Source organism: Falco naumanni, chromosome 6 (genome assembly GCF_017639655.2).
Source record: "Falco naumanni isolate bFalNau1 chromosome 6, bFalNau1.pat, whole genome shotgun sequence".
Taxonomy (NCBI): Eukaryota; Metazoa; Chordata; class Aves; order Falconiformes; family Falconidae; genus Falco; species Falco naumanni.
In genome coordinates, this window is record NC_054059.1 from 10,245,199 (window position 1) to 10,269,789 (window position 24,591).

General features: G+C 38.9%; 1 protein-coding gene across 1 annotated transcript in view; it reads right to left on the minus strand.

Moving 5' to 3' along the window:
- The window catches only part of MYO6 (myosin VI), a 118,197-nt gene that overhangs the window by 44,081 nt on the left and 49,525 nt on the right, over positions 1-24,591 (minus strand). Inside the window, exons 8-13 of the mRNA XM_040598171.1 lie at positions 23,454-23,551; positions 21,512-21,676; positions 15,877-15,957; positions 13,072-13,252; positions 10,248-10,392; positions 368-525 (exon numbers count right to left, since the gene is read on the minus strand). Of these exons, the coding sequence (XP_040454105.1) occupies positions 368-525; positions 10,248-10,392; positions 13,072-13,252; positions 15,877-15,957; positions 21,512-21,676; positions 23,454-23,551 (828 nt within the window). The remainder of the gene's footprint in view (positions 1-367; positions 526-10,247; positions 10,393-13,071; positions 13,253-15,876; positions 15,958-21,511; positions 21,677-23,453; positions 23,552-24,591) is intronic.

The following is a 24,591-nucleotide window of genomic DNA, read 5'->3' on the forward strand; positions in this document are numbered from 1 at the left end:
ATGCGATAGCTTTCCTAATTTTACTGGGTGGCCACAGTAAGATGCAATTCTAAATTTTTAGACCTTCAAAAAGTGTGCCTATGTAAACATTACAGGAATCTGAAACCGTTACAAAGATGCTCAGTTTCACACTAACAAGTGTTAGTGCACCAGGTCATCAGGAGAAGCTCTAGACCTCCTTTACACTCTTGTATCTCAGGAAAGCAAGGCTTTACCTGCTTTCTTGTCATCTTCTTAAGCCCATGTAACCATCTCACCCACCACAACCAAAAAGAAAATCCTCCCGCTCTCCGTTACAGAATTTATCACTGAATCTTTGGTGGCAATAATAGACAACTAGATTTATTTTTTTTTTAAGTATACTTACCAAAACCAGCTATATCTAGAACTCCAATGAAGAAAGAAGAAGTCTCAAATGGAAAACACTGGTTTACCCTGTTCACTACGTGGTCAAACAGGTGACTATAAACTGTTTTAGCCAAGGCATCACGAGCATTGTTTGCTTGTTCCACTTTCAAGGGTACTCTAAAAACCAAAAGACACAGATATTATTTTTCAGAATTCCTTACTCTGAAATACTGACATTCGATGCTAAACTTACAAAGAGCCGTTCCAATTATTGTAAATTAAGGTACAAAAGAAACCTGAGCTCTAGGCCCAGGTAAGAAACAATCTTGCCAGGTTAGACTAACCTGGAAAAACAAATAACGTTCCACTATCCTCAGCAGAAGTGAGATGCAGATGTTTTCACACTCTTTTATTAGGTAATTAGAAACTATATTGGCAACTGCCAGAGAGATATTTAAAATATATACATAACCACTCAAAAAAATACTTCAACTACTAATTTATGAGCAGTGCCATTACAATAGTAAGAATCATTTAGATTGGAGAAGGCCTTTGAGATCATCAAGTCCAACCCTTAACCCAGGGCTACCAAGTCCATCACTAAACCATGTCACCAAGCACCACATCTACGCATGTTTTTTTAAATACCTCCAGGGACGGTGATTCCACCACCTCCCTGGGCAGCCTGTCCCAACGCTTGACCACCCTTTCAGGGCAGAAATTTTTCCTAATACCCAATCTAAACTTCTCCTGGTGCAACTGGAGGCTGTTTCCTCTTGTCCTGTCACTTGTTATCTGGCAGAAGAGACCAACCCCCACCTGCCCACAGCCTCCTCTCAGGCAGCTGTAGAGAGCGATAAGGTCCCCCCTGAGGCTCCTCCTCTCCAGGCTAAACACCCCCAGTTCCCTCAGCTGCTCCCCATAGAACTTGTGCTCCAGACCCTTCCCCAGCCCCGTTGCCCTTCTCTGGACACGCTCCAGCACCTCAGTGTCTGTCTGGCAGTGAGGGGCCCAAACCTGAACCCAGGGTTCGAGGTGGGGCCCCACCAGTGCCCAGTACAGGGGGACAGTCACTGCCCTGGTCCTGCTGGCCACAGTGTTGCTGATACAAGCCAGGATGCTGTTGCCCTCCTGGCCACACCGATGGCTCATGTTCAGGTGGCTGTTGACCAGCACCCCCAGGTCCTTTCCCACCAGGCAGCTTTCCAGCCACTCCTGCCCAAGCCTGTAGCGCTGTGTGGGGTTGTGGTGACCCAAGTGCAGGACCCGGCACTTCTCCTTGTTGAGCCTCATGCAGTTGGCCTTGGACCATCAATCCATCCTACCCAGATCCCTCTGCAGAGCCTTCCTGCCCTCAAGCAAATTAACGCTCTGCCCTGACTTGTTGTCATCTGCAAACTCTCTGAGGGTGCACCTAATCCCCTCATCCAGATCATCGACAAAAATACTAAAACTGGGGAGAACACCACTTGTGACTGGCCACCATCTGGAGGTAACTCCGTTCACCATCACTCTTTGGGCTCGGCCAGCCAGCCAGCTTTTAACCCAGCACAGAGTACACCCATCCAAGCCATGAGCAGCCAGTTTCTCCAAGAGAATGCTGTGGGAGACTCTCTTAAATGCTTTGCTAAGGTCCAGATAGACAACATCCACAGCCAAAATTAAAGCCTATAGTTCAGTTTTGCTCTGATGTCTTTGTCCTTACGCTTTCATACGTGCTGTAACTAAGGCTGTAAGTTAATTGTTTACAGAAGTAAAAAAACTTAGATAAGGGATTGTGTTCTCATTAAAGTTAGATGCAATCCCAAAATAATGATTCTTTTTAAACACTGGAAGAAGGGCCTTTTAAACATTGATAATTTATTCTTTCCCTCTTATTTATAAGCCTTTATTCCGCATTGTGACTACTTTATTACAAGTTTATATCCCAGTTTAGCAGTTAAGTAAAAATAACAAAAAAACCCTATGAGTCACAACTTCAAAGCCTATTAAATGCATGACAAAACTGGGAATATCAGACAAATAAACTACATCTTTAGCTACATATATAATAATATATATCTAGCTATTTCATAAATTCAGTAGAACAGTGACATGCTTATCATGGCTGTATCTCAAAGCACATTTAACCACCTCATTTCCTGGATAAATACATTCTTCAACACCATTGTTGGTTTTTTTAATAGGTTTCAGATCAGCAGATGAGAGTACCAAAATAAAGAACAGTTATACTGTACACAGCTGAGGAAGCACACCTGTAGAATTCTCCAGAATAAGACAATTCATATAAAAATAAAGCTTTAAGAAAGTGTTTTAAGAAACAATGAGGGAGAACTACATAAAATGAAATTTTGGCTTTATGGTATGTTTGCAATTTGCACTTAGATCCTAATCATGTTGCCAAAGAATTCAAAAGCAAAAGTCCCACCAGCCTGGACAGAATCAGATCAGAGCAGAATCAGACTGTCAAGGATCAAAACTCCAAAGGATTTTTACATGTCAATAAAAAAAATATAAAGAGAAAAAAATTAAACTGAAATACTGATAACCTCTTGACCAGTCAGTATCAAAATTTCATACATAGAAAGACAGCCTATAATTTAGAACAATTACAGGTACACAAAAGCTTTGCATAACACTGTACCATGACATACAGACACTTCAGATATTAAAGTCAATAAAAAGAAGAGACTTTCAGGGAAAGCATCTTTGCTAATCAAACTGACAAAATTTGCAGAGAGGAACAGGGAGAAGTAATGTCAAGATTTCTATCACACCAAGCCCTTTTCATGAAGAATACAGGATGACAGCTGTATGCCAAAGCTCTTATGCTTTTTCCAAATATCTCAATCAAGTTGGCTTATAAAGTAAATCACCTCTCCCCATATAATTCCCTGTATTACTGCTTTCCATATACCTTGCCTCTCACATCCTTGGACCACCAGTGCTACAATAATAAATAACAATAATCAAGGGATAGACGCTCCAGTAAAGGTGGTGGATAACCAATTATGAAACTTCTCAAGCACACAGCAAATCTCTGTTTAAAAAAAATCCCTCTAATCTCAACTGTTTAGTAAGCCCAATGTACAAAGTTCAAGACGTCCCCACTGCAGAACTGCCCTGTTACCCCCTCCAGATAGTCTTCTGTTCACTGGAGTACAAAGAACTGGCAGGTCAGGAAAGGAAAACTTAACACTACACAGCTGTGCTGGTTTGGGCAGGGATAGAGTTAATTTTCTTCATAGTAGCTAGTATGGAGCTATGTTTTGGATTTGTGAAAAAAACGGTGTTGATAACACATGGATGTTTTAGTTACTGCTGAGCAGTGCTTGCACAGTCAAGGCCTTCTCTGCTTCTCACACCACCCCATAAGTGAGTAGGCTGGGGGTGCACACTAAGCTGGGAGGGGACACAGCTGGGACAGCTGACCTCGACTGGCCAAAGGGATATTCCATGCCATAGGATGTCATGCTGAGTATATAAAGCTGGGGGAAAAAGAAGGATGGGGGGACGTTCGGAGCAATGGTGTTTTATCAACCCAAGTAACCATTGCACATGACGGAGCCCGGCTTTCCTGGAGATGGCTGAACACCTGCCTGCCGATGGAGAGTAGCGAACAGATTCCTTGTTTTGCTTTACCCATCAAACTGTCTTTATTTCAGCCCATGAGTTTCCTCACTTTTACTCTTCCGATTCTCTCCCGCATCCCACTGGGGCAGGGGGGTGAGCAAGCAGCTGTGTGGAGCTTAGTTGCCGGCTGGGGTTAAACCATGACAACAGTTACCCATATTGCATCATCTCCTTCACTTCCCAGAATTCACAAGCACCAAACTAACTCATTATTATTTTTATTTCTGTATTTTTTTCAAGAATGATACTTCTGATGCAGAAACGTGAAACTGATGGAGATCACTTTCTATTGTGACCGGTAAGTCAGGGAACCAGAGACTCTGTTCATTAAGGACAGCTGCAGCTACATTACATTAGATAGTAATTAGCTTTAACACACAATCTTGTCTTCCACTAAGTATCTGCTGACTTATCTTAAGGTAATGAGTACTGACAGAAATCTTATGTTATAAATAGAAGGAAGATACCTTTACATTCCATTCTGATACGTTTAAGAGATCAGAATACTAATTCCCACGTCAGCTGCAGGCCCATTACATAATACAATAGTCTAAAATTATTTATGCATTCAAGTTCTTTTTTTTTTAAACAACATAGCAAACAGTCATACTTCTAGACCACATATTTATAAAATGGCCCTGTTCTTCAAAAATAACAAATTCTGCCATCATTATGTAGAATTCCAGAGGCTGTACAAAACCCTATTGTTAAATTTCATAGCATGAAGCAGAAACACATGGAAAGAAAATGTAACCCTGAAATGCATTTTGCACAGCAAAAGTACAGAATAACAAAATAATGCTGAAATTGCGCTGATCCAGTAGATACAAAAAAGCCCTAGTACAGAACAAGTAACTTCTCATAGATTTGCTTTCCCTCAGGTCCTCCTTTCCTCTGGTCTGCATGCTGACAAAGGAATCTCCTTGTTCCTCCTGTTTCTTGTCTGAACAGGAAAAGAAATGTTTTCCTGCCTCCTTTTAATCATCTCCTCTCCTCCTCCATCCGTCAGCTACTTGTAAGGAACAGGGAAGAAAGGGAATAAGTTTTTCCAAATTCTAAACTATTCAGTAAGGCTGAAAATTAAAAAAAAAACAACTACCAACCACACACAACCGAAAAAAAAACCACAACCTTGTTTGGTCTTCATACTGATTTCTTCAGCAAGGTTTCCAGATATCTACAGAGTCTGAGACCTAGGGGAAAGTGCTCTCATGGGCTGGACTTATCTTGTAGATAATTCCATGCAGCCCCCAGACAGTTTCCAGAACAAATAAACCGCAATTAACATATGTATAATTTGCCCATGGTTGACAATAATTAAGGGAGAGAGCAGGTGAAGAATACTCATCAGTTACTGTCATCCAATACAGTTTATTTGCTTCACAAATAAAATGGCCTGGATGAAATAATCTACCTAGTGAAAAAACTATGTAATTAAAGAATATAAGCGGTACATCTGTAATTTGAGAAAAGATGAAGTTCCAAAAACTATAGGAAAATATTTTTTTAAAATACCACGGTGTTTTTCCAACAGACATTTTAGTACCGCCACCAAAAAAAAAAAAAAAAGAACACACACACATTTTGGTAGAATACATACTCCGAAAGAATCTGAAGCTGGACTGATGTAAGTTATTTTTTTCACACTGTAAAATCATTTACTTTGTGATGACAGAGTCCTCTTTGAAAGTCTTCTTGGAAAGGCAAAAACTGATTAAGAAAGTAGTACAGTGCATTTACAGTCTAAGAGTTGTACCAGATTTTGAATACTAACACGTTATTTCTCTCTGTAAACACACTTTACATGGATGGCAAAAACATCAGCCAACTAGGTGATCATTATGCTCTTTTTAGGAGACTAACAAGGACAGATAAATGTAGTGCAGGTGTCAAGTCTCCCTGGCAGTCCTCTGCACATTAGTATTTCATAAAATTCACAGAGATAGCGCTTAGCATCACCCTCCTACTGTTCCTTGTTGGCTCCATTGCACCCAGCAGAACAAAGCCTTTGTTATACTCTAAGCACAGTGATTTCAGCTGAGCTATTTATTCCCTGTGACCTATTAGGACTCACATGATCTACTTGCACACAAAGGGACACTAAGAAAGAGAAATGAGTAGCTCTTTGGGTTGCTGGAACAAAATAAAACACTGTACTTGTCAAAACTCTGATATTAATATCAATCAAACAGTTTCTAAACTATGCTACCACAGAAAAACCTGGTTGCTATTTAGTAAGTATCTAAAGCAGTCCAGTCCATTTTCCTTCTACATCCAGTAAGTCACACAAGAAGATACTGGTGTATTTATCAGTGTATGTTTGCTTTTAGCTGCACAAGTTTAGAGAAGGCTAGAAAAGGAGGCTTAATGCATTAATTCCTTGAGATGGTGGAAGGAGTCCTCCAAATTAGTTTTTGCCATCCACCAAATAAAACACTGGGGAAAAATAAGATCTGCTGGCACAAAAACATAGCTCCTTGTGTTTGCAGGCTGTTGAAACAGTACACTGCTAACAACACCCCATGCTTGTCAGGATAAATAGGCTGAACAGAAAATCTTTACAGCCTTAATCCAAAATGAATTTGAAGCTGTAACAAAAATTGTATTTGTTCTAAGAAACCTTCCTTGGCAAGGTCACCTCAGGTGTGCTGAAAGAGAAGCAGTATATTACAACACACCTTTGCTTTAGTGCTTGATATGTCCCACCAAGCGTTCTCAAAAGAAAACTAGACAGACACACTTCATGTGTACAACAGCCAAAACTAATCTGTTCACAGGGTCTGAGTCAATAGTTCCCCGAGAGCATTTCCAGTGGGGTGCCATCTGAATCTGACATTGATGCTGTTTGTTCAAACCTCTTCTACCTCTAGTTAACACTTTCACTTAAAAGGAATGCAAAAGCAAGGATCTTTTCAAAAAATGGTCTGATCATACTGAACTAAGAAAGCAGAAAATCTTGGTAATGAGATTAGCATACAAAATTATTTTCACAAATTGAAGATAGAATTGAAAAATACACAAGATAGATCTCGGTAAAGTGTGTGGTGGTAATACTTGAGAATTCAAAAACACAAAGGCAAGATGGTGAATAACCAGGTAAGCAGTGAGTCAACAGAGAAAGATCATCAGTTATAGTGGATCACAACCTGAATTAAGTAAAAAAAAAATGTGACTAACTTTCAAAACCTGCAATTCTTATACTGCCATGTGTTAATATGAGTACCGTCTGTACTACACAATATATAATTTTCTACTCTAATGTTATTCATAACACGGATGAAGGTTCTCCTGGATGAATATATCAAAGATCTTGCTGTCAATTTAGACATGGTCTGGAAGAGAGCAAATAGTAAAACTTGGAAAATACTGGCCACGGGAGGCACTTTGTCCTGCAACACCCACATCTTCCTACATGTAAAGGTTATTATAAAGAGAACAATTCTTTTTAACTTTTCATATCAGCTGATAAGGCAGCAAGATGATAGTGACTAAGAGTCCCCAAGTTTCCAATTACTGGGGGAGGAGGTGGCAGGAAGGAAGAATTTATAATCACTTTCCACAAATGCACCATTGCATATACTACAAAGAGACCCAGATCTTGAGCTTTCAACTCAAGGCAGAATAACCCCTCCCCAGTCATTACTTACCATTTGTCACTGTATTGTAACTTTTTCCACGGTAGTCACTATGAAGTTCTAACTCTTGAACATCCTTTCCTTCAAATTACAGAAATAAGCAGGCCACCAAGAAGTCTACTTGTTTGCTCGATCTAGAAGTACACCTCAAAAGATCAGCTGTTTGGCAATAATGTATTACAGCCCACACTCATGCTAAACTTAAGACTCCTGAATAGGAGTTAATTCAGAAGAGCTTCTGCATTCCCCTAAAAACCCACAATGTTCAAGCAGCAAAGCCTGTCACTGATGGTTTATTACGCTCAATTTTTTGCCAGGAAGATCAGTTTCACCCTGGAGATCAGGAAGCGAGCACTGGAAAGTATTTCCCTAGCTATTCTCTTTTAATTTATCATTATTGGTTAGAATTAGGTAGAGATCAAGATTACTTCTCCTGCACAGAATGAACTCTTGGCCACTGGAAACCTTCATTACTCAAATCCATTACCTCCCTTGGGGACTAAAAAAGCCAATGCTCTCAAGCGCTCAAAGATCAACTTTTCACCTCATAAGTCTGACATAACCTAAGCATGCATTAACTAACACCTGCTACCTTTACTGGCCACAGTGACACACCAAGGTTAAATCAATCAGCTGTTACTTTGTTTCAGTCCACAAGTTTATGAAACGTTAACAAACACTTCATACTGTAAGATACAAATATAAATAATAGTAATAAATTTCAAAATAAATTTATCTGCCCGAAAGAAATTTCAAAAGACATAAAATAGACAAGCAACTTATAAAAACCACATTAACACAGATAATTATGGCTTTCATATATTAAACTTATGGTGTAATGTGCATAACGTTGTATTTCTGATTCACAAGAACAACTTGATTGTTTCTGTAAGTCAGTGAGAAGCACCCATGCATTCTTCCAATGAGTGAAGGTTCATTAGTTCCCTAATTAAAAGATTGATGCATTCAGCTAATTACTTTCAGTGTGCTCAGAATGGTTTAACCCAAGTTCAGTTTTCAATGGGATGTTTTCTCTAACTCCAGAAAATACAAAACACAGAAAACCAAACTTTAAAACACACAATTCAGTTGCACGCATTTTAGCTAACATCCCTGACAGCTTGCATGCTAGAAGGATCCATCTCAACAGGAGAAAACTTGTGGTGGAAGCTAGAGGTTTTTCACAAAGAAAAAGCAACTGTAGTGAAATCATCTTCATAAACCCCAGTTTCACAAGAGTCATAACTTCCACAGTATTGAGATGTTATCATTGGTGCCATGTTTAGACATTTTCTTTGCAATTATTCCTTCTCCATGTGTGTACAGAAAGAAATCAGTACCCTACTTCTGTGCCTAGGAAGTTACCTTGATAATAGCTTCTTGTCAAAATAAAAGGGACAATCACTTTTTTTTTTTTTTTTTTAATTAAGGTCACTGTTTACTTAAACAGTGATGTGTTCTCTTCCTAATAGCCACTGGGGGGGGGGGGGCGGGGGGAAAGGATGGGACACGATGACATGACCCAAAACCCACACCTTTCTCGAATTCATCCTGTTCCACTACTTTTCATGTTTCTGTGAAACAGTATTAACTTTGCAGTTATGAGTAAATGTTGACCAGCAACAGCAAGCAGCAGCACATTTCTGGATTACCATTTGCAGTGGTGTTTTTAAAGCTGAAACTTTATTTCAGAAGAATTAGATGTGGCAAACACAGGGATGCTGGTCACCCAGACACTGAGAAGGGTGGATATACTACCCCCTCATTAGAGCACCCCAGACCTAATTATCACAGGGCAGCAGTCTTGGGAGTACCGTGCAGCACCCATGATGAGAAAGACAAAGTATCTTCTGAAATATGTCAGGCACAGTGTTGTCATTCCTTGATACAGTGTATCTGTTAAATCTATTAGGGTATGTAAATTTCTGTGTAGGTTATGGATTTAACAAGCCAACTGCTATACTTTCTTTGGCCACACATCATACTCACTGGCATGCAACAGGTCTTATAAAATGTGATAGTGACCTATTGAAAGCTGTTCTTTTCCTGGAAAAAAGGCCATTTTGGTCAGACATTGTACAACCACCACTCTTCCAAATAAAAGTAAGAAAACTCCAGTGACCTCACAACAACGAAACAAAGACGAAGCATCTAAAAATGTGCTTTTGGGTCAACTGGTTTAGAATAAAAAAGTGAAACAATAAAAACGTAAAGCCCTGTTAAAAAGCTGTAATCTCAAAATTATCACTTGCATGACGGAAAAGCATAGCACGTTGTTTCTGTTTGGAAGGGACTAACAGTGTCAGCGCGGTAGCCTTCTGCACTCAGGTCTACTCGTAGCACTGTGGGTATGTACTTTGTAAAGCATTAAGCACTTCCAACAGCTGCACTCACGCCAACTGCGACTCAGTTCCCACTTGCAAACGGCCAAGTGGGGGGGGTCTGAGGCCGGTTTTCCCCTTCCCCCCGTGGGTAAGAAGGCAAAGCCGGCGCCCGGCGGCAGAGCCCCTGGGCAGCGGGGCTCCCCCCGGCCGCGGCTCGCCGTGCCGGGCCGTGCCGGGCGCCACACTCGCTGCGGGCCCCTCCGCGAACACACCGCACCGCCCCCCCGCGGCCGCCCGCGGGACTCACTTGATGACCGTTCCTTTGGCGCCCCCTGCCGTGGTGAGCATGACGCGCGTGGTGAGGCTGCCGCGCAGGTCCTCCGTGTCCAGCCCCAGCAGCGCGGCGCAGCGCTCCAGCGCCGGCTCGCTCCGCGCCCGCAGCGCGCAGCCCCCTGCGAGCAACGCCACAGCCGTTACCGCCACGCCACAGCCGTTACCGCCCGCCCGCCCGCCCGCCCGCGCTACAGCGCTAACGGCAGCGCCGCGGCTGCCGGCTGGCGCTTCCAAGGAGAGCTCCAGGTAAGAGAGCAAGCTGGTGACGATCGTGCCATGGCGACTGGAAGCAACTCAACTTTAAAGGAACTAAAGTTTGCCTCCGGAAATTACTTCTATATTAAATGTGAAAAGTCAGTTCTCCAAACCAAGAACACCCCCCCCCAAAAAAAACAAACAAACAAACAAACAAACAAACCCAAACAAAAAAACAAACCACAAACAAAACCCCACCCCCCCCCCCAAACAAAACCCAAAAACCAAACCAAACAAAAACCCCAAGAAAACACCCCCCCACCACAAAAAAAAACCCACACCAAACCCTATGGAATTACACGTGCAATTCTGTACTTCTAGAACACTGTTCTAAATGTGGGCTGTTCGAAAGCTAACCTGCTTGTCAGTGAAAGCACTATCTCACAATGCAGAAGTGCTAATACATAAAAAACCATCTGCATTGATTTAAAATCTTTCAAATTTAGATTTTCCTGTAATCCTTCAGACTTCCTTGCTATGCAACAGAAGTGCCTGGCACAGCGGATTCCTGGCACTTACATTTTCAGGTAACGGTGGTACCTTTGCGCAGGTAAACAGCTGAGAGGCGTGTTCCCTGCTGCTCTGCACCAGGGCCTCAGTGCCGGAGCTTGTCCAGCCACAACAGGTTCATAAATCCCTAACTGAAATGCTCAAACACTTCAGCAAAATCTAACACTTAATTACTTATGTCAGGATTTATTTCCTGCTCTCAGTAAAATTTATTTCTACAGGCAGGTGAAGGGACCAAAAGGGGTAACTAACTAGTCAAACTTTGCTTGAATTCCTTAACCCTACAATGGCACTAAGCAAACAAAACAAAGAAAAAAACAAATGGAGAAAGGAGTCCTTAAAAGAGTAAGGTTTTCATGACTTGATTTTGGAAGCTCTGAAACACCATCTGACCTGTAATAAAGAGCTTTCGTTTGGCATTTCCCATGTTTTTGGGGCAGCAACAGAACTTTCCAGGCTCTCCGGTAAGAGACATACTGCCTGAGGCAGTGCAAATGCACACCCTGTGCGTACACATACAGGTGAGCGCAGAATAAAACCTGTATTTGCAAGGCACACTTTAGAAGTATAATAACTTACTCCATAAAAAAACATGGGTTTGAATTTCAACGTTCAAGAGAAAGTAAGTTTCCTGTTGTCCTCCTTCCCTTCTCTAAACCCTGACGTTCCTCAGCATCTGTGGTTCCCCCTCTCCTTGTTCGTTTGCCTCCTGAAACTGCCTCTCCACTCACATTTGCACCTTTTTCACTCTGTCCCACCTTGTCAAGTCCCAAGGCCCAAAGAGGGCAGCTCCCTGCAGCGTGCTGCCGAGCCCCACGAACCCCCCGCCCTCCTCTACCCTCGTGTCTTCCTAGATTCAGTCACATTAATCACGGTCATTTCACTCATCTTCATGAAGACAGCAGCATCATGAACTGATACTGGGGAGGTTCTGATTTGATCTGAGGGGGTGTGAGGGGGGCAACACTGGGAGGGTGGACAAAAGAAGAGAGAAAACCCCACCTTCTCTGTGACACCCCTAAGCTGCCTCGACTGAATTCAGTGTTGACCGTGCTTTGACACAGGACACATCCAGAGAGATGGGTGGGAGGTCTCCAGACAGAACGTTTGTGTGGTTCTGTGGTAATTCTGTGCTTGGGGTCAGGAGCTACTGAACCTGTAAGCCTAGTACTCATTTAATCATTCTTCAAAACACCTTTTTAAAAGTTCTTTGGTATTCCCTTCCTAACAACTTTACCAAGTTTGGCAACAGCTACGCATACCTGAGCATGACTAAGAGGAACCAGTTTCACTGTATCTTGCAACTCAAGGTAAGGTTCTACAGAAATATCCTTTCTACTATAGTTACATTTGTAGTACATCCTGACCAAGAGTTTCCTCAGTCCTTCAGGAATATATGAACAGCAGTTCTCAACTTAAGAGAGGCTGATTTCGGTAGTAAGGCAAGAACAACTGTTCCCAAAATACTCATTCCCCTTCCTCAGCCTTCCTGCACATTCTGCTATATAGTCGCAGCCACGCTCATACCAACTCATCCTGTGAGTGACATCTTGAAATTAGGAAGTTTACAATTACCTGTAGTTTTGCTGTAACTTTCCCCCCCCCTCGCCTCTCAAAATACTAACACGATGGTGTTTTTGGAAGCCAAAGGACATAACACCTTTCCCTACAGATGGAGTTGCTGATTTCAAGATGTTTTCATGACATTAGCAAGAAGTTGGACTTTTAAAAAATATTATTAAAATACAAGTACAATTTTGAGTCACAAAATGTCTCTTTTCTTCATATCAAACCTTGCACTGAACAACTTCTTGAACAATTTCAGTGAGAGCCTATTTGCTTTCAGAGCCTATAAAGAAGTACAACTTTAAAAGAAATAGGCAAACCTGACTTCAAAATGTGGTGAATTAAGACTGAATTACCCTTGAACATAAGGCAGCTTTCTAAAGCACTAATCCACATGGAAAGGAATCATTTACAATCAAGAGGCATTTTCAGTATTTTTACAGAAAACAATTTATGTTTCATCTAACCTGAACTGCTCCCAGCTTCCTCAAAATCAATATTCCCAAGGTGAAGGACACCAGCCACTACTCTAAAAAGATCGAGTTTTTCTGCATCATCCAGTCCAATCTTTTTCATTGCTGTGCACATTCTGTTGAAATCTCCATGATCATCTAAGAGTGGATCCTTCAAGGAACCCGCTTTGAGATACTATAAAACAACAAGAGAAACACAAAATTCAGAAGATTATTTTAAAGTAAACGTAAGCGATTATTTCCAGTCAAGAATAAACCATAACAAAAAGCGTAAAAAAGCATGCCAAACTAAGTAGAAAGAGATGAGAGCTCTTCATACAATACAGGCTTTGCAAAAACCCTAATTTAGTTTAATTTCTTGATACTTCGAAGCATGATCTTCAGCTTCAAAGCAAACTTCAAACTGTCTTCAGAAAGCAGAAGTTGGAGGATGTGACAGCTAAGGACGGGAATATAGAGGAGTGAGCAGTGGAAAGGAAGAATATGGCTAAGGGAGCTGTCGAAGCAGTTACATATGAGGAGTGCTTCTAGCCCCCAGCAGCTGACAGAAGATTGAGGTACTTGTACCAGCGTGGCAGAAAGTCTGAGAGGCCACGGGAAAGGAGTATGGGACAAATCAGAACTGGAAGAGTAACTGCTGTCCTAAGCAGACTTATTTAGAGAAATATGCTTGTTAACGTTTGCTGGTGATTAAGAAACAGCAAAGTTGTTTGCAGTGTTCTATGGGTTAGAAGAATAGCAGTTACGTTTTAAAATACCAGTTTAACATTTAAATACATCAAAGGCCATTTTAACTATTAATGGGTTTAAATAGTAGATAGCAACACACTGCATGCAATCAAGAGACTAACTGAACATGCACAGACTGAGCTACATTTTTAGTTACTTTGTTTTCAGCTAAGAACAATGAAATAAATAGAAGCCTTGTTAATGTCAAATAAGCTAAAGTGATTTTTATCAAAACAAAACACCACATGCATCTGAAAAATTCACTTCACACAACATTTAGACACATCAGTAAAATTAAACTACATCTTAATGATGTAAAATGATCACCTCATCTTCCTGATAAGGAAAACATAAAAATAGTTTAAGTATTAATTGACTATTCCAGCTACTTTTATTCAAATAAACAGTATCTTTCATAAAATGACAGAGCAAATACTAACATTTCTTTTAAAAAACGTGAACAATGCAATACATTTCCTGTTTAAGTGGCTAGGCTAGGTTTAAATATCATTGAAATTTGATCTTTTATTCAGCCTTCAAATTGACATGGCTGTAACATGCAGGTATTGTGGCACCAAATGTTCCACTAGTTAATGTCTAATACACATTTTCAGAATTATTCTCTCAGTATGTTTTAGTTTAGACAAACACTTATTTCAAATTAAGTCCTGTAGAGGACATGTTTTATGACAGAACACCTGCCTGCAAATAACATCAGTAACAAGATTGCTCAGGTTCATCTTCCAATAGCAAGAATAAGTGAATGTTGATACTTCCTACCTACATAAAACACCAATTTCACCACAAGTCTTCATTTAAGGCAGATCAGGGAAACTGAGGCAAAAAGTCCCAACCATCTATCTCCTAGCCTGTATGTTTGGCAAGAATTAAGTATCTACCAGCTCTCTGCCTCCTAGTAATATCAAATCAGCATTTGTGCATCGCACTCTGCACCACCCCTGATTATAGAAAACAGCCTACATTCAAGCAAAAGAAATTGGAATTACGTGCTCAAGTGTTTACAACGTACAAACACTAGAAATCCAGGAGCAGCCTTTACAATGCTGACCTGAGCAAGGGAAGCACCTGTATTGTCTCTCACAGCTAGGCACGAGCTACGTAACAAGCTCAAGCACAAGTTCTTAAAGGCAGAAGATATGGCATGGTCACTGGGGGAGAGAAGCTCTTGAGTAAAGATACCTTTGTACTTTTCCCATGTGCATGCAGCCTGCTCTGCTACTGAGTCCCAAGTACGGATTTGATTAAGATTTGAAACATCTTCCAGCTATGCAAGTAAGAAGTTCATACTTTGGGTACAAATAGATGAAAACTGTAGTAGTTTAGAAGTTTAATGAAGTGTTTAAACAACTTCCTATTCACATACATTATTAATTGGGACCAAATTCTTTAGTGTCCTCATGTGAACAAGCTCAAAGGCTTAAATGCTACAAATTCTAGTAATTCTAATTTTAAAAAATATAAATGGAGATGGAGCAAGAGGAAAAAATGTTTTGAAGTTCCACGCTTTCTTCCAGGAACCGCCATGCTCTGCCATAAGAGTTCATAGCAAGGGGACAACAAAAAACAATAGAAAACACAGTGTACTGGGGAGGGGGATATACTTGTGCTGGAATTGAGGTTGCACTAATGTTTTATAAAACAGTTTGGAGCATCACTTCAAAAATCCAGACAGTAAAAATGGCTCTGGAAAAAACTACTGCTCCTGACCTGTTCCTAGCACTAGTAAGATTAAAAAAAAAAAAAAATATCAAAAAGATTGTTGTTTTCCACAGAAGAAAAGCTGCATCATTAAGTGTTATATTATTAAAAGAATGAAAAGGAAACAACTTTATATACTGTTCTACTTGGGATTTTAAAATTTATGTTAAAATGTCTTTCTAAGACTGTACTCCGAAACCAGAGTTCCGAATGCACCAGCTTTGACAGAACCCATTCAGACCTATAAAGATGTGTAAAATGAACATTTCATTCCACACTGTAAAACTGCATCAACATTCAACTCCATCTGCATTAATTAATAATATAAAGGAACCAACAATACCAACATACCTCAGGACTCTTGCGGTTTTGCAAAATCTGCTTGTCTGTTTCTTTGTTAGCAAAGTACCTGGTACAGCCTCGATTTAAATACTGTAACAATAAAAAAGTGGAAATTCATACTTAAAGACAGAACGAAGGAAACCTTATGTTTTTATTTAAGGCTTCCTCTACATAGGTTTATTTAATCGTGTGATACCAGCAACATGGCAGGTATTCAGAATCAATGTCTTGAAAACATACTTATCTACAGAATTACAGAAGTGCAACAGTAACAAACTTCTATTGAAAGTACTCAATTTTGACAACTAAAATACTTTTTGACACAGTGGGATATTCATTTTGTTAAGTTCCACCAAGTTTTCTTAATGTTTGACTCTCCTAAACTTACTAATGGAGTTTGGAATTACAAAAAAGACAATCATAATTAGGAATCAAGAAAATAAGTTTTCTGTCCTATGCATAATACTGAACTTTACTCTTTTTTCCTCACCAGCGAAATATTTCTATAGCTAATAAGACACATAGTGTATTAAAAAGCTTGAAGAGTATTAAAAGCTTATAAACATGGTACAAGCAGAAGCCCAAGACAGAATCTGGCTTCTGATATCCATCTCGTGTTGTATGGTAAAAGGAATAGACCAGGCATTCAGATAGTGACTGACACTTCCAGCAAAATGGGATCGCCAGCTTCTTCTTCCCGATTTGTTTAGCTGAAAATAAGAACTCTGTCCAAAAAGCTTGGACAGAGCCCTTTGTCTAAAGGAAGTGAACTGATTCTTCGCCCTAGCCCATGAACAAAGAAGATGTTTTCAACTAGGTGAACACAGATAATTCTACACTTTGATCAAAATTTATATACAAAATTCTAAAAAATAAAATACTCTTCAAAGCATTTTTAACAACAGAAGAAAACCAGATGACAAATTTGCTATTAAAAGTGACAAGATACACTGTTCAAAGTTAGCTTGCTGTTTAACATAATATTGAAGAGTCTTCTCTATCAGCCAGTAAGAATGCAATGCACAGCACATTTTAAACACAATATATCCCTGTATTACAGTATCAGTAACACAACCCCAGCAACTGGGGCTGGAAAGTGAAAAAGGTCATGCTTTTCAAGAAGGGAGTGTGGAAATTGATGTGACAGGCTGAGAATGTGAACCAGCACGGTATTCAATAATAACCTATGTATGAGACATTTAATCACAAGATAATTTATTTCATTCAAAAGCTAAAAACTCAAATAAATTTACATACTAAGTCTAGGAGAAATTGTATTTTTAAAAGCAGAGAAATACAGAACTTGAGGCTATCATATATAACGTACAAATACCACTAGATTTTGGGTTTTTAAACTCTGAAGTGCAACACCCCATTATAACACCAGTGACCCAAACATAAGGCAATCTGATTTGTGTTCGGAAATTAAGATCTGAAAAAAATTCAGGTTCTCATCTCCATCAGCTATACTCCAGGTACAGATTTACCGTGCAGCTTTACTTTCAAAGCTATGTGGTACAGCCCAAGGCACTTAGACCTACAACGTTTGGCACTGACTTTGAATTTCTCAAAACTTAAAAACATGAGCATCCACGACTGCATGTTTTTATGTGGGTGTGCTCAGAGTAGGAGTGTGTAAGAAACCTGCAACTGTTCAAACTCCTTTGCCAAGCAAATTCACGCTTCCCCAGGGGAACTGCAGGGTAAGGATGAACTAACAGAGCGGTAACCCCCATCAGTGCTGCTGAAATCCAGACAACAGGTCAGGCGGGTGCAGCCAGTGCCGTTCTCTTGGATCCCATGCCTAGAGCAACTGCACGCCTATGCCAAGATGGCCAAAGGCACGGGGAGAAGACTCCAAGGGATCACTTAAGTCAAAGGGCAGGGGCGCATTAAGTTACTCTTTGTCTTTTAGTACTGTTTCACTTCTGTGAAAAATGAGAATTGCCTTAGATTTGAGATGGTCCGATTTTCAAGTGAGTGTAGTTAAGAGAAACCAGGCATGGAGCAAAACATGTCTGAGTCTTAGAACCCAAGTTGGCCCTAATTTGGACTTTGACTTGATTAGGCTAAAAGGCACGTGACAAGTGGCACAACAGAGCCAATGCAAAACTGTGAATTTAGGGGTGGGTTTTTCTAAATAATCGATTTAAGAGTATTATTTGTTCTTGTCAAAAAATTAGCAGTAATATCAAAACACTGATCAATCACCAGACCTTGCCTCATATAATATCACCATCTATTATTAGAAGCTTAAAAGACAGTATTTTCCTTGAAATTTGAACCAGACAGACACACAGTCAACAAAACGTGGTAAAAAAGTGTGATTATTCAGAACCTTTCTATAATAAAACCTGAATGAAGAACACAGAAAAAAAATCTTGACAAAAATAATATGGATTTAGGAAGAACATTAACCTTTTACAACTTTTGTTCCTAAAAATCTCCTATAAAGTGATAATACATGAAAATTTAGTGCAATACAACTAATAAACTTCAAGTACATTTCTTTTAATTTACGTACATACAAAGATGAAAATTATTCTAAGGTATTTGTTGGGGTTTTTTTTAATACATAATGTACTTCATCGTCAGAAAGGAAAAGAACTGTTAAAAACACACAGAGTAGACCTTTCACACGCAGCAAGGAACTCAGGATTCAAATACTAACAGGGTAGTAAAGCAATAAATATTCTTAATGGAAATGAAAGTACCTGCTGCAAACTTAGTAGAAGTCAAGTTATGTCACAGTGTGGTAAGGCTGGTGTGACTGTAAACTCTTTATAAATTAAACAGGCAAGTGAGTGCCTTCTGTAAAGGTACTCCAGCTGTTCAGTACTGTACTGCACCAACCTGATTTTAAGCAGGTTATAATTCTGACCATGAAATCTACCCTCATTAGCAGAGGTTTTGATTAAAAAAATCCCCAAGAGTGGCACACAGCATATTCAGCTCCAAAATTAAAAGTCTATTAATGACAAGAAATAAGTTTTAATGGAAAAGTGGCTGCACAATAAAAATACATGTATTCAAAATTTTGTTCAAGATTTTAGCTTTAAAACATACAAGAGACTATTGCATAGAATAACTGCACAGTAAAGAAGAAAGTTTTGAAAACTAGGTCCATATTACATGAAAATAAATGGTGTGGGAGTTTTTAAAGTATTGTTTGTTGGGTGTTTAAAAAAAAAATTCCTTCTAGAGAACAGAAGTAGTTCTTTCTTAATAAGCATCAGATCAAGTTTCCATCACACAACTAAGTACAAATAGATGACCTATAAGAAGATACAAACCAAGTATTTGGTGAAATATATATATAAGGCCCCTAAGAATGCCTTTGAGGAAGTAAGAAAACTTGTCCTAAAATACTGCCAGGGCTTTTACGGAGCAAGATCATCTAGATACCACAGTACAGATGTATGACATGGACCAGATGTAACTGTAGCTCTGTGTATTTTAGAAATACAGAAAATTCTGCTTCCATGAGATTCCAAGCCAAGCATAAGCCAAGAAACAGTGAGAGATGCAGACAAATGACAGAACACAAGCAAACAACTGACCAGTATTTACCAGTAGGATTTGATTTGCAAATATTTTTCTTTTCAATGCAACTCAACAAAGCACATGGCGATATTTGTAGATACTTACAGTTCAAATGTGATTGTCAAAACAAAAAGAAAAACAAAACTAAAAAAAATGTAACAATATATTTATAAGTAATTAAATAGCAGGAATGAGTGATTGAAGGCAAGAGTCTTCACTTTACTAGTAAAATTGGTGATGACAGTATAAGATGTGAATAGGCTGTAGAAGGACCCTGAAAGGGATGGTAGAAGCTTGCTTTGAAGAGAAAGAGAAGGGACAATCAGGAAAACAACAAGAAACAGCTGTACCAGCAACGCTGCACTGGTAGGATAAGAGTTCAATAATATTCTTTTCTCGAGGAAAAAAAAATACTGCAATAATTGAGATGTAACACACTGAGAAATTAAAAGAGACTTTAAAAATAAGGGCAGTGGGGGCTGGAGTAACTCAGACAAATAGAAAAAAAAATAGAGAAAAAATTTTGACTGCCAAGAAGGGAAAGAAAGCAAAAGGAATCACCATGTTGTTTGTCAATCATTTCTGAAAACCAATTCAATGAAAACTAAACAGAATAGGGGAGGAGAAAGAAGGAACGCTCGAGGAAAAAGTTAAAAGTTAAACTGAAGTAGTTAAAAAAAAAAAAAGGGTAACAAAAATGCAAGAACTTAGTGGTGGGACAAAAAGTCTGCCTGTTTGCAAGTTTGCTACTAGAAACATAACAGAGAATCAGGGTTAATCAGGAGAAACCACATATGTCACATAAGAATAAAGCATAGGGAGAAGGGAAGACAGTAAACAAATCAGAAGTGGTAAGAACAGGCACGCTGGATTGAATGAAAGGGACCATACTATCCAAAAGGCTATTTTCAACCATGACCTCTGCTTCACCCAAAGATTTTACTGTTCCTTTCTGAGATGGGGTGACAAAACTGTGTATGCAATTTACAAATATGGATGTACATTGGCAGCACAACTCACTATTTTTTCTCCCTTCCTTTCCTAAGAACTCCTAAGATTCGACTCTGCTTTTTCCCTGCACTGAACATTAACCTAACATTTTTAAAGAAGTATGCACAACAATTCAAGTCTTATTTCCCTGGTGTTTACTTGAAGTTCACTTTCATTTAGGTATAGTTAGGAGTATTACATTCAGCACTGATTTTATTTGTATTTTATTAACTTCTCCATTATTTGAGTGACTGGACCAGTAACAGGTTGTGGAAAGACAGCCAAAACTCAGAAATAGTAAGTGGTCCTCAGGAAGGACTACATTAGGTGAAGAAAAACCTAAGAGGGAGGATCATGCTTAATGAATATAAGTAATCTTGGCAGAAAGAGCTGAACATGGGCTTTGGGTCAATTGGAGACAAAAGGGTAAGCTTTCAGCTGAAAGGGACTAGTGAGTCTTATCACGTAACCTGGAGTGACCAAGAATGACACAGACATATGACGACAGGAATGGGAGAGACTTGGAACAATACAAATGACAACCTAGAGTGTACAGTATTATAGGAACAAGGTGCAACAGAGTAGAAAAGACAGGTGATGTGAAAGCACATGGACCGGAACAGAGGAGCAACAACCTTTTTACTGTGTCTGATATTTGGTAGGAAGTATGAGGAAAAAATTATTTGAGAGAGAACTGTGGGACAACTACATCTTCCTAAAGGCATGGTTGGACTAAGTTTTCAGGACTTAAAAGATGGGTTACCCACAGAACAGTTAGGTCACAATCAAGAAATTCACACTTTGCAACTCTAGAAGAACCCGTATCAACATTACTAGCAGCTGGGTATGCAAAAGTTCATCTCTGGAAAGCAAAGATTCCTCAGTTTTAAGACATAGAGAAAACACATAGGAAATCTTCCAATAAGGAAGAATGGCAGGTGGCTTTATTTCAGGATCAAACAGATTTAACAAAAAAAAAAAAAAAAAAATTCTGATTCTTGTAACAAGAATGTCTGTCAAAGCTAGTGAACAGCAATTTTAATAATATCTGTATGAAAAATCCATGTATAGCAACATGAGAAACTTTATCAGCAGTGACTCTGATACTCACCCTAAAGTTGTCAGGAGAGCTTAGATGTAGTTTTTCCCTAATGTCTTCTGGAGCACCAGCACAAAGCCTGTAAAAGATATGATAATTCCTCTCTTCTTTGCCTTGCACACAGATCCTAGATTTCTCCAGCAGATAATGTGATACAAATCCACCAACCACCAAGTTCTAGGAGGAAGAAATATTTTTCTGATTAACCGAGTACTTTTTTGATTGTTTAAGATTCAGCAGTTTTCAATTTGCATTTGTCTAACAACATGTAATTCAATGGACACTGCTTCAAAGATGTATTAGGTGTAGGTATATTTTAATATTAAGCTTAGAAAAGAAACCATTTACTAACTTCTCCCCCCAGCTCCTGTATTGCATATACATACATTCCTCTTAAAAGGGTGTGCTTTACCCCAACAAGCAGAATCCTTTGTATAATTCCAGTAGTTCCTGCAAAAAGCATTGCTACAGCCACCCTTATACTTTTGGATGGCAGTAAGTGCCATCCCCTAGTTACATTTCACCGAGACTCTTGCAAAGTAGAGGAAGGGTTACAATGACAGAACACATACTTGGACAACATCCTAGGCAGACTCACTATGAGCAAACATTTTATTTCAAACACTTGCACTTCTTTTCCGAGACAGAAGTCTGACACAGATTTCAAAAGCCATTTATTATCTGGCCTATAATGAAATTCCCTATGCCTAGACAAATCTTAACAGCAAGGAAATTCCTGAGCATATGGCCATTACAGCAACTAAGAAGAACTTGCTGACTGACAAGTTTGACCACGGTTATGCAGCCATTCACTCATTCAAGAGGCCCCAGTCTGTACTCACACTGCTTTGAGAAACCAGAACTGATAAGGTCACCACAAAATGAAGTCTTGTGAATTATGAAGTCTTGTAAAAAGGAGACTCAAGTAAACAGGCCAATCTTGCACTGGTAAGCTAAAACAGGCTTTTAAGCAGTTTCTGAAGATACTCTGAGCGCTATTTGCTTCAACCAAAGCAATTAACATGAAACACACTTAAGTGTTGACAGGTCACAAATGAATCATTCCAAGTAGAAATTTGGGTCCTTTCCATAAATTTATTAACATGAACTGGACCAACAGATAAAGTCCTTCTGCTCTTAAAGGAACGTAGTTATTTAGTGTCTAAAATATTAACCAAAGATCTGAAGTTTAGTTACAAAACCAAGTGATGAAAGGTTCGGAAAAGACCACAAGCTCAAGAGCAGATGATGAGCTTAAACTCTGCAGGAAGGAACTGCAGCTCTTTGTTTCTTTATGTCCTCAGTCAGAAAGATGAGGAGGCACGTACGTAATCTCTACAGGGATCATCAACAAAAGCCTGTGACTTGAACATGCTAGACAGACATACAGTCATCCTTAATAATGGAATGTGTTATACATATGCTATCCAAACAGAACTACATGCAAAGGAAACCATACGCTACACAAAAGCTGACAAAAGCCAGTTCCATTACTTGTGTCACATGCATAATACTAATCTGAGGTCCATAGATTTCCTATAAATACATAAAACCATCAATAATTGAAGTATTAAAGCATTAAAATACATTTGTATCTGTTTATATCCAATATGCAACTCACACTTATTTGTATATTAAAGGAATGCTTAAACACTTAAGAGCAAGTAAGTTATTCTTCAGATATGCCTTTTTGCAATGAAGGGAACCATTTTTATTCTTTTGTGGATGGAAGCAATTGCCTCCTACTGACTTGGCCTGCTGTTTTCCAGTAGTAACACAGTACTGCGTCGCTTTGGTTTTCCTTTCAAGATGACAGAATACAAATCAAATCTGTAAAGTAGGACAGTAGCTATTTGGTGCAAGATTAATAAGTCTCTTCAGCCTGCTGTTAGTCTAACATTTCCATTTTATGGCAAAAAATCATTACTGGTTACCTGTAACAAAATTCTAGTACCTTTTCATTGAAATGAATTTCAACAAATTTTCCAAAACGACTGCTGTTGTTGTTGCGAACAGTCTTTGCATTTCCAAAAGCTTCCAATAGGGGATTTGCTGTTTAAAAGATTGAAATTAACATTTTGGAAGTGTTAATACTGGATCAATAAACTACCAAAAAGAAAGAGAGAACAAAACATGGTAACTATTCAGTGTACTTACTGGGAATAAAGTTTGAAAATTAAAGGAAAAGTATTACCCATTAGGAATAATCAATATTGCAAATTGTATTGGATATACTGTGGTGGAATTTACAATGAAGTACTTAAATATCACATAACACTGCAAAGTATTTGAAGCGAAACACCAAAAATTATTCAGTGATGTTCTTCTACAGCAAGTAGATAAATAACTGATACATAAACTATATGACACAACACACAATTTGACACTTCCCAATGAGTTGTTATTCATAAAATCTGAACTACCCATTTATCCCACAGACAAAAATGCCACTTAAATGTCATGTACACAACATGTTAGATTGATTAGGGAATTAAACAAAAAAAAAGTATTAGAAGAGTGTGTTGATTTCAAAAACAACTTAAAAATGCCCTTTAAAATTATAATTAGGTCGATTAAGTTTTTTACTGGCTGCTATTTTCAAGCACCTTAAAGCCCATACAGAAAGAGTGGCAGCAATGTAATATGCATATATACATACACACACGCGAACATCATGCACAGTTTGAAAATGCATAGTAGTTATGAAACACAAGGCCTCTGAAAGACTGCATTTTACCAGCTCTGAAGATCAGAGAAAACCTACTTACTGAATCACACTAACAATAAACCACTGAAAATATCTGCAAGATTTTTTTAAGGCTTCTAGCCAAAAATATGCACTGGAAACTAAGTCAGCAGAAACTCAAATTCAAAACTCCACCAACAACCATTAACAAATCTGCTCCTACAAAAAATAAAGAATGAAGGAGAAACTACAATGGTTGGATAAAGTATGGATGATAGTGCATCACTTAGCAGCATTCATTTTTTTGTTTTGGTGAGATTTTCATTTATTTAATGAAAATTAAATCTTAATCTTATGAAAGTGCAAACGTGACTTTCAAAATTGACTTCTTAAGAGTTTTTAGGTT